We start from the raw sequence: 10,372 nt of genomic DNA on the forward strand, positions 1-10,372 counted from the left end.
CAATGAGATTTTTTGGGGGAAAGTTCATTTGTATGATCTCCGGGTCTTTTTATTATTATTTTTTTTTTTACAAGTGTTTGCTTGTTTCTTTGAGTTAATATGGACATAAATAAAAGATTAAAATCGTAGAGAGATGACCAAAGATGGCAAATTTACTGCAAAAAACTTGTTTAAAAATGTAATATTTTGTACCAAATGAATATTTCAACACATATTTTAGCAATGACACAATATCGGAAAAATATTTTCCTTTCCTATATTTGTACAGGAACTCCATTCATCAACAGAATGCTTAAATATCTTGCGTCGATCAAGTCACATTTCAAGTGGGCTCAGATTTCTGCTGAATGCAAATTAAAAGCACCCGACTTCTTAATATCTCGTTTATGAATACAAACTATGTCACTTATATATAAGGTGTTGGCAAAGTTTAGTGATCTACAGTATATTGCTTTGATTTAGAATTCATTTCAGGTTTAATTTAACAACACATTTGAGAAATATGGTTTGATATTTTAATGATTGAAAATAATACACTTCTTAAAGGATATATGTAATACTGTCACTGGACCGGTTATTCTTTTTTTGAACATTTATAATGATTTATTGCCTTGGTGATTGGTGGTCTTCATTTCATCTATTTCAAGCTTTACATGTAATTGACATGTTGTTAGTGGCGACATGACTTGATTTGGTTTGACACTTTAGGTTCTGTAATTTGTAGACTGGTCTTTGTACAGTACCTGGCCATAAGTAAGTCATAATTTTATTTTTCCACTACTGAGTATATATTTCATTGAAAAAATGCATTTTTCTAAAATATTATTGCAGTCTTATTTGTTGATAATTTTTAATGACTAAAACACCCTAAAATGTAGAATTGATTGCAGTTTCTTGATTTTATTTCAAAATAATTTTATCTTTAGGCACTGCGGTTATATCACACGTCAAATGCGATTTAAAAATTTTATGACTCTAGATTGTTAAGAAATCATAGTAATTTGAAGTCAGAAATTTTGAAGATTTAATAAATTATTCTCAATGACTGGTGTATCATTTTGTTTAGCATTATAAGACAAGAAAATTTGAATAATTCTGTACGATTTAGTGAAAAAATCATGGATATTGGGCTAAAATTGACCTCACAATAAGTTTTTATAAAAATTGGTTTTTTCAATGAAATATATAGTGTAAAAAGTGCAATTATGACTCACTTATGGTCATATACTGTACTATCCATCAAGAAATAGTCTTCTTTCTCAGAATAATTTTCAATATTAATTGTGATTTTTATCCTTCAGGGTTAGAACCCTTTGTTCATGGTTGTATGGAAAGTCAAATGTAGATGTATTTTGTCGGAACTATCCAGAAATGTTTTTCAGATTACATGAGAATCATTATGTTGTACGTTGTTTTGCCTATACTATGTTGTCTTTTATGGGAATAGAAAAATCTTTCTCCCAGAGCCCGTATCATATATAAGTATAGGCGGTATTATACTCGTTATGGCGATGTTGCTGATTTATGAAGAAGAAGCCCCGTCCATGCCATCTTGTTCATCACGTGATTTTTAAAGGTCAATGATGATTCATCACGTGATATGAAGATTGAGCCCCGCCTACTCTAGTTCATCACGTGATATGAAGATTGAACCCCGCCTACTCTGGTTCATCACTCCATATAGATATCCTCTGTAGGATGGGTAAATGCCATATACTCCTGATAAAATCTCTTAAACGCATCCCTAGAAGAAAAAAGATACTGGTAAATTCGTTAACAAGAAAGATACTTGTACGGAACAGAATACATCTAACATGAGTGAAAGCCTTACCCGAGAGCATCCGAGACCGATCTCGTCGATTTCTCGCCCAGAAATACATGACATGCGAAGCGATATGACGATGGGTGTTTCGTAATGAACCCGAAATATCTATAAAAAAAAAGAAAGACAAGGCAGTAATAAGAGGTCCTGGATGTTGCAAAAATTTCATTAAAATTTGATTAATATGTACAACAGTTTATCATCTTATTTTGTTGTATTGGGTAGGTCGGCCCGGTAGCTCAGCAGTAGAGCACCCGCACTGTTAAGGGGAAGTCTAGAGCGTGAATTCTCGGGTTCGAGCCCCCAGTCTAGGTGAATTTTTGCCCGCCTGTTGTACATACTCTCGACATTCATGTCTTATGTAGATCTAAACTCATTGATTGTTATTTACTTTATATAAATACATCATTTACACATACCGTTCATTTCGGGGATGAAACCCACAGAATGATATATTCTTCAAAGCAAAGAAATGAGTGAAATGGTCGTTTGTTTCGTGCTGAAAGGAAATTGAATGAGAAATATACATGCACACCAACAGAGAATTAATACGATTTTTTGACAATTGACAACATTTTACAGACGGTAGTTAAAACTGCGACAGAGAATAACTGTGTATTTTGAGATTACCCCTGCTTTACTCTTGTCGAGCATGCGTATTCCGTACTGGCTGATCTCCACGGAGACGATAGGTGGTGGTATGGAGGTTTTTGCAGAACGGCGGGACAGCGCCACCTGTAAGAAGAAGCAGTTACAAAGCCATTGTCTCCTTTTATGTATATCTGAAAAATTTCGTGTTTAGTTAGTTATATTTACATGGACTATATCTAACCTTATTGATGGCCTGGCATAGAACGTCGTCTCCTTTATGACCACTGACCTCCACTGAGCCTAGGAATCTCATATTGAAGTGAAAATTTCCGTCCCCATCTTAAAAAAATCATTGCATTGATTAACAAAAAAGTTTCCAGCTCCATCTTAAAACAAACAGCATTAAACTACTGCACCATAGAACGTGTGCATCCATCTTAAAAGCAAAAGAGTAGACGAGTCCGTCCTCGTCTTAAAAACATGAAACCCTTGCACTAAAACACATCTTTAGAAAGGAAAACAGTATGATTACCTTCATAGGAATATATAAGTCAATAAAATAGACAGAACAAGGCATAAGACTTTACCAGTATCTGCCTCCTCTAAGAAGTTTAGATCTGTGGCGTACATTGATGGGAAAATCCCTCGTCTTAGACTCCGTAAATTTACTCCTAAAAAAGCAGGATCAAAATCAGAAAATTGCGGAAGACCATTTAGGATCTATCAAAAAATATTTTTGAATTTGATATAACGAATTGTCGAAATAGATATAACGAATTAAATTCGTTATATCAATTCCTTATAACAAATAAAATTTGCTATTACAAATTTCATGAATTCGTTTATTTGTTATAACGAATTATAAAACTTGTTATAAAGAATTAAATTATTTGAAAAAATTCTTAGATATGTTGTAACAAAATAGATTCGTTTTAACAAATTCAACAATTCGTTATATCAAATTCATATATATTTTACTATAGACCCCAATTGTTGAATTTGATTAAACGAATATAATTCGTTATAACAAATTTTAGACTTTGTTTAAACAAAAATTTTAGAATTCGTTTGAACGAATTTAATCTAAGAATTTTTGAATTTGATACAACTAATTCAACAAAGAAGATGGGTGAACAAGGCGTGCAGAATGCCTATAGCTTCAGATATAAAAAAAAATCAAATTCAGTTTGTGAATAAGTATTTAAAGTAAAGTTCTCATTATTGAAATTTATGAAATAAAGTTCAACAAAACTTTTCTGAGAAAAAAAATGATCTCAGAAAAATTATTCTTTTATTAAAAAATAAAATGGTATTCGTGGGATTCGAACCCTAGCAATAAAAATCCGCAGTATCATAATGCTTTGAGACTAACACGCTAACCACTATGCTACACAGCTCCTGATGAATTGTGGCATTTAAATCTTGTTTGTGATATGACCCTTGACTTAAATGGACTTCAAGTATTTCTCGGAAAGATGCGAATGCTCTGTCATAAAATTGTACTTTAAAGGTATAGTGGGTCTTTGCTCCATGTTTTTGTAAACTAAAAAATGCATATTTTAATGCAAACTTTTAGGACTAATTTTCCAAAAAATTGAGCGAAGACCCACTCATATCAAAAAATTTTGTTAAAGTATGAGAAAATGGTCCCTTTTGTCCCCTTTAGTGTGTGTATGCTATTTCACAGGCAAATAATTTCAGTCTTTGTGAAATTTTTGTAAATTGTAGGGATTTTACATAAAATATACTTTAATATTAGATGAAATATCAAAGAAATTTTTGATATAATTGAGATTTTATTTTTCAATTCATGTTTGTCGCACTATAGGCACTTCGCCCGCCTTGTTCACCCATCTTCTTTGTTATAACAAATTGCATTCGTTATAACGAATTCATAAAATTGTTATAACGAATTGAATTAGTTATAACAAATTCGACAATTTGTTATATCGAATTCTAAAATATTTTCTGACAGGTCCTAAATGGGCTTCCGTAGAATTGCGACTTTATTGATCTAATGGTCATTTATTTTTTGCGAGCCTTCTATTCGTTTCACCATCTAATATCTTTCACAGATAATCACAGCGAGAAGTTTTAGAGTTGTTTCATATTATTATGGACGAGAGATATTTTTTTGTGAAAATATATGGATATAGATACACTTCTAACCCTAATTCTAATTACATTTCTAACCCTAACTCTAGATACAGTTCTAACCCTAACCCTAGATACAGTTCTTATCCTAACCTTAACCCTAGATACAGTTCTAATCCTAACCCTAGATACAGTTCTAATCCTAACCCTAGGTACAGTTCTAATCCTAACTCTAGATAAAGTTCTAATCGTAACCCTAGATACAGTTCTAATCCTAACCCTAGATACAGTTCTAATCCTAACCCTAGATACAGTTCTAATCCTAGATTCAGTTCTCGCGAATAAAATGCGATTTACAGAACCTTCACACCAAAGGTCATCATCAAGACGGAACACGTGTAATGGGTCTCCTATCTCTATGGCGACCTCGTCTTTATGCCGTGGAATGAATCGGTGCATGCCCCTGTGTGTGACCTCCAAATCAAGAAAGTTAGTGTCCCCAAAAACCGACGCTGATTTCTGATTGGAATCTGATGGAAAAAATAAATTCAAATTACATGTCCATAGAGAAGCGTAGGGATAAAAAAGGCCTGTACACTGTGAATAAAAAGAAAAGAGTTGTGTCTAGAATTATTACTAGTATATTAACATGATTGAATACAATATTTTTTTTCTGAAAAGGGCGATAAAATTAACAAGTTAAGGATATGACATGATAATTTTACCATCACCGCTATCCCTTCTTCGTCGGTCATCTGACGTAATAAGAGCGGAAGCGGAAGCTGTTGTCTCGCCCACTTCCTCTTTTGAAGTTGTGTATTTAGTTTGGTCTTTGGCCGCTATGCGTTTTTGTGTCATAATGGAAGATGTCCTGCTATCATCTCTTTCGGTTTGCTTTGGTGCTGTTACATCAGCATCTTTATATGAGTCTGTTGATAAGTGACTTGCACTTTCTGTCGACAGATGGCGCATGTCAGCGGAATTATGACGTGATCGTGACCTCGGTCTGGTATCGGGCACGGAGTCCTCTGACAAATACACGTTGTCTGACGACAAACAGGGCGCCGTATTGCCAGACACTGAGTTGAAGCAGACACTTTTCAGTTCATCTAGGTACTGCTTACTGAATTTAGGGTAGACTTTCCCCTGTTTGGGGGACTGATCAGGGAGAAACACATCGTCACTGTCTCCGCGCAATAACGCCTCCTGAAGTTCGTCTGCCAAACATTTCTCGTTTATAGGTTTGACTTCTGGTACTTTACTTGGGGTCACTGCAGAATCAATCAATATAAATATTAATGTTGGTGTAACCATCCACAAATATACATTATTTTTTAAGAATGATATATAATTATTTTCATTTTTGACAACCGAAAGATGCATCAAAGTGAAACCTAAATGAGTTAAACTATGGGAAACATCTTTATTCCTTACCTATCACGTGGTTCTGGGTTGAGGGAACAGCAGGTAATTTTCGCGGTTTTCTAGATCCTCTGGTTAACACGGGTTTGACCACGTGATTGTTTGTCAACGTACTGGGCCTTTTTGCTGCTGTATTCTTTATCTGGTAAATAGAAGAATGTAGGTGGATATGAATTGTGTACATATATTCGGTCAGTATAGTGTTGCTATACATGAAACAATACTAATTATATAGATGTTAGAATGTTTTATAGAAGTAGTACCTGTAAGTCCGTGATTAATTGTGTGTCACCCTGACTCACGTTTCCCGGGGCTTTCTTGCTGAGCTTGCCGTCGCAGTGATTCTTTGAGCTGTGGTATTGGTTATTTATAACATTGTTTAGTTGTTCTAAGGTTTTCTGTTTTATCTGTAAGGGGGATAACTCTTGTTTCTCATCGCCCTCGTCTTTGCTGCATTCTGCCTCGGGTGAATGAACACGCCTTGTCAGGCATGACAGAATATATTGCTCTTTTTTAAGTTCGGATTCGTAGTCATGGAGATCTTCTGGGAGATTTTCAGGGCTGATGTCATGGGTCAATCTACATAATAAATATTACAAAAGTACTCAAAGATAATATATGTCTTTAAGTTGAAGAATTAAATTGCAGAAAAGTTGATATTTCCTATCCATATTCAAACTAGAAAGTTTTTTTTTTAAATTCAAGGAAATCTTATTTAAGGTTTTGTATTTTATACATTTTCTGACAGACGATTTTTTTTCATTACAAAAGCACTTGTTGGATGAAGAGGTGATAAGAATATATAATTATCTGGCGACAAACGATCTTTTAATCTACGTGCTGTTCAAATTAGTCTTTTAATTAGTGCGCAAAACTAAAGGTATCACACATGCAGCACATAAGCTAGAGTGTTCTAAGGAAGGCAAGTGTCGCCTTATATAGCTCTAAACACGGCACACTAAAGAGTTCTACTTGTAAGGTAGTTTTATGCAGTTAGAGTGATCTGTCCTTAGGAGTAAGATGGTGAAAAAAAGGTTATTCACAGTTAATTCAGGCCCATAGGAAGCAATTTCAGTTTGGGGGGCACAGCCAAAAATTTTAATTTGGGGGGCACAATAAACTACCAAAATTCTTTGACAAGATCAGTCATCAGACGTGTTCATTGAGGGGGCACAAGCATATAGTACCTAAGTTTTCTATAGTATTCTATATATCGGCAAAAAACTATTTGGGGGGGGGGGGGGCACGGCCATGTAATTAATGTAATTACACAATTTGTAATAGAATAAAATATTCTTAGCATTATATTAGACCAAGAATAAGTAACTGAATTCATTATTACCATTAATCTTCCAAATATAAGGAAACAACAGTGATTTCTGTTCACGAATAGCTTATTGTCTTTGAACATTTTTTCCCTGCGGAAATAAGGCAAATTACCCTATGTTGAAAATGAACTAAATAGTCACTTTATAGTTTATGCACACCCATTATGATATATTTTTCTCCAAGTCAAAAAGCACTTTTTGTTAGTGTTTAGAGATTCCTTAATGACACAAATGAAACCTAAAGGTTGATCTTTCTTTCATATCATACTAGCATTATAGTTAAAACAAGCAAAACTGCCAAAAATAATATTTATAAAAGTTGCAATCAATAGAAATTCAATTTAGAATGAACAATTAAATTGAATTTATTAAAAATAATTATTTATTCATTAACTTCAACAATCCCTCAGATTACTGAAGCCAAGTCGGTACACCGATCCCAATAAACGAACGGAGCAATTTAATTGCAACGTCGGCCTTTTCCGTCACGTAGAAAAAACGGCTGTATTTCATTTCCAGAATTTTAAAATCGTCTACTTTTCATTTCCGAAATCTTATAGTATTCATTTCCGACATTTATGAAATAGTACTTCTCCGGCAATAAAGCGGAGCTTAATACTGTATTAAAGTCTTAAAAGATTAAATCATTTAATCCAATTTTTTTTTTATTTTTCTTAGCTAGTATAATGTGTTTTTAACTGGGGAACTCGATTAGACTATATCAAGTGACTCGGACATAGATATATGGTGCAGTTACCGACATATAATATATACGTATTAAAACTGATCAATTATCGACCTCATGGTTAAAACAGCTGAGTCTCACAACAGTAATCAAATACCTGTAAAGGACACTTGATACAAAAAAAAATGTATGCATGAATTGTATATATTTTGCAAATAGTTTGGTGGCAAATGATATAAATTCCAAATTCCTAAAATAAAGAGAATTGAAGATTTTTTTAATTCTCAAAATGCAGTAAGGAAGAATTCTTCTCATATTTATTGTATTTAAACATTCGTGAATTTTTACACAATCAAAAAGACAATATCATTAAGCCCAAACCCTGAGGGTATCATTTCAGTAAAAATTGACCTCTTATTTTAGTATCAAGGTCAGGTCAAGGTCATTGTGATTTCCCCTAGACATTAAGGATTAAAACTTACTTTTGCCATCATATTATGACCCCTCTTAAAAACATTATATGTTCATCTAATTGCATAAAAAGAAGGTACAAATGTACCACGTAAAGTCCGTCAGTTAAGCACTACAAATTGAAATAAAGAGATATTTGCTAACTCGAATTTTCAGATTTGTTTGGATATAAGAAAAATATAATCTTCAAATTCCTAAGATATCAAATAAAGGGCATTTATGAAAATAAACTTCAATATTTTAATTAGTCAGAACCTGAAAGAATTCGTCGAATACATTTTTGCCTTTCCCTTTATGAATTTATAAAAGTTTTTCTTGCTTTTTTTTTTTTAAATATCGCCTTATTGATTTAATTTTTTTTAAAAACCATTTTATATAATATTTTAGAGAAATCTTTTAAAAAGAATTTATTTTACTCAGATTAGGTATATGTTTCATGATTTTTGAAAATAAAAATGTTTGTAGTAATCGACTATAAGTCACTTATTTTGTTGACACTGCATTTTATGGTAATGGTCAAACACCCACGATTCAACTCCAACAAAATCAATGGCGTCTGCACCGCTGAGATATAAAGATGTCGTCTTATAAGGCATTCCTATTTCCATCGATTGAGCTCTCCGAGACTCTCGGGAGTTTTCTCTGATATAGAGTGCAAATGATCGATTATGGTATTTTCTGTTGAGTAATTACAAAATTTCATGCTTTACCAATGAACAATATTATTGTGTCTATGCATTGTATAAAAATTTTTACAATTTGTAATTATAAAATTCACCACACAATCAATAAAAATATTACATAACGTTATGGCATGAAATAGACACCTTATATATGCATAATAAATTCATAATCTCTAAACATCGGTATTATCTATATATATTACAGCCTTGTCTTTCAAAAAGGCAATCGTACTAGGAAAGTTGTGTCTGAATGTTCGGGGAAAAAAATATACACATTCAGATTTATTTCAATTATCTTGTTACACTCATTCAAATAAATTTGGACATCGCCCCCTATATGGCTTTTCATCTTTCGTACAGTGTTCTGTATGAGTACCATTCAATACCTGGAGGTCACCACTGAATGACAGGTTGTCTGCCCCCCCCTCCCCCGAACCAAGCCGTTGTTACATATGTACCTACCTGAGGGAGTAGTCCGGCCGGAGAAGACAATTCAGTTTCAGCATTTTGTCAGAATCCTTCCGCCATATTCTACAGTGGGACAATCCCTGATCGATTGTGACGTCAGAGGGTTCATTATGATAATCATAGATCGATACCAGAGAATGGGTATCTTCTGTTAATGCTCCATAGTGTCACTATATGTCTTTCAATATGGCAAAAAGCATGAAATAAATTTTACGAATATTATGAAAATTGGAACGCGTTAGAAATTGTCAAGGAATCCAATAACATGGGGATTGTATTTTCACGTTCAAGCTATGTAAAGCATGCAAGAAAGCATATTTATGTGAACAAGCTCAAAATACAATGTATGGTGTGATACGTAAGACTAGACAATTTAATTTCCCGTCCAATGACAATTAACTAGATTTGTTTGATATAGTAGTTTTATTTGTATTGTTATATGGTTACTGATGTGAAATATTATAGGGTTGCGAAATTTTTGATATTATCGAACCAGTATAATTAAGTTTTCTTACACATATCATGAATTTGAGCTATGTTTTATTTTGAACATATTAAATTATTTTTATTCACAAACATATTGTCAACGGGATTGGACACAAGGTCCAAAAACTTAGGTGAGTCTTCTTACTTACATACTCACCCTCTTCGTCCCCTATGGGACATAAGGCTTCAACAAGCTGTCTTCATCTTCCTCTGTCCTTCGTCACATGCTGTGCCTGTCCCCTCGCGTAGCCCATTTCCTCTAGCTCTGATGTTATGGTTCTTCTCCATGTTGTTCGTGGTCTATCGATTCGCTTCCTCTTTC

The 10,372-nt window shown here is 33.5% G+C and overlaps 1 protein-coding gene across 1 annotated transcript; it reads right to left on the reverse strand.

The window, feature by feature from the left end:
• Positions 1-1,043: 1,043 nt before the first annotated feature.
• On the reverse strand, positions 1,044-9,638 carry LOC133176299 (JNK-interacting protein 1-like). Its single transcript, XM_061311435.1, has 11 exons — positions 9,559-9,638; positions 6,193-6,508; positions 5,942-6,071; positions 5,233-5,778; positions 4,870-5,037; positions 3,001-3,084; positions 2,655-2,752; positions 2,453-2,557; positions 2,242-2,321; positions 1,832-1,930; positions 1,044-1,744 (listed from the first exon to the last, which is right to left on the reverse strand). Exons 1-11 carry the CDS (start codon positions 9,600-9,602, stop codon positions 1,672-1,674), a joined length of 1,743 nt encoding a protein of 580 aa, XP_061167419.1. The 5' UTR covers positions 9,603-9,638; the 3' UTR covers positions 1,044-1,671.
• Between the last annotated feature and the right edge of the window lie 734 nt (positions 9,639-10,372).

This window comes from Saccostrea echinata, unplaced genomic scaffold, assembly GCF_033153115.1.
Source record: "Saccostrea echinata isolate AGI-Se365-2 ecotype Australia unplaced genomic scaffold, CSIRO_AGI_Sech_v1 ptg000073l, whole genome shotgun sequence".
Classification (NCBI taxonomy): Eukaryota; Metazoa; Mollusca; class Bivalvia; order Ostreida; family Ostreidae; genus Saccostrea; species Saccostrea echinata.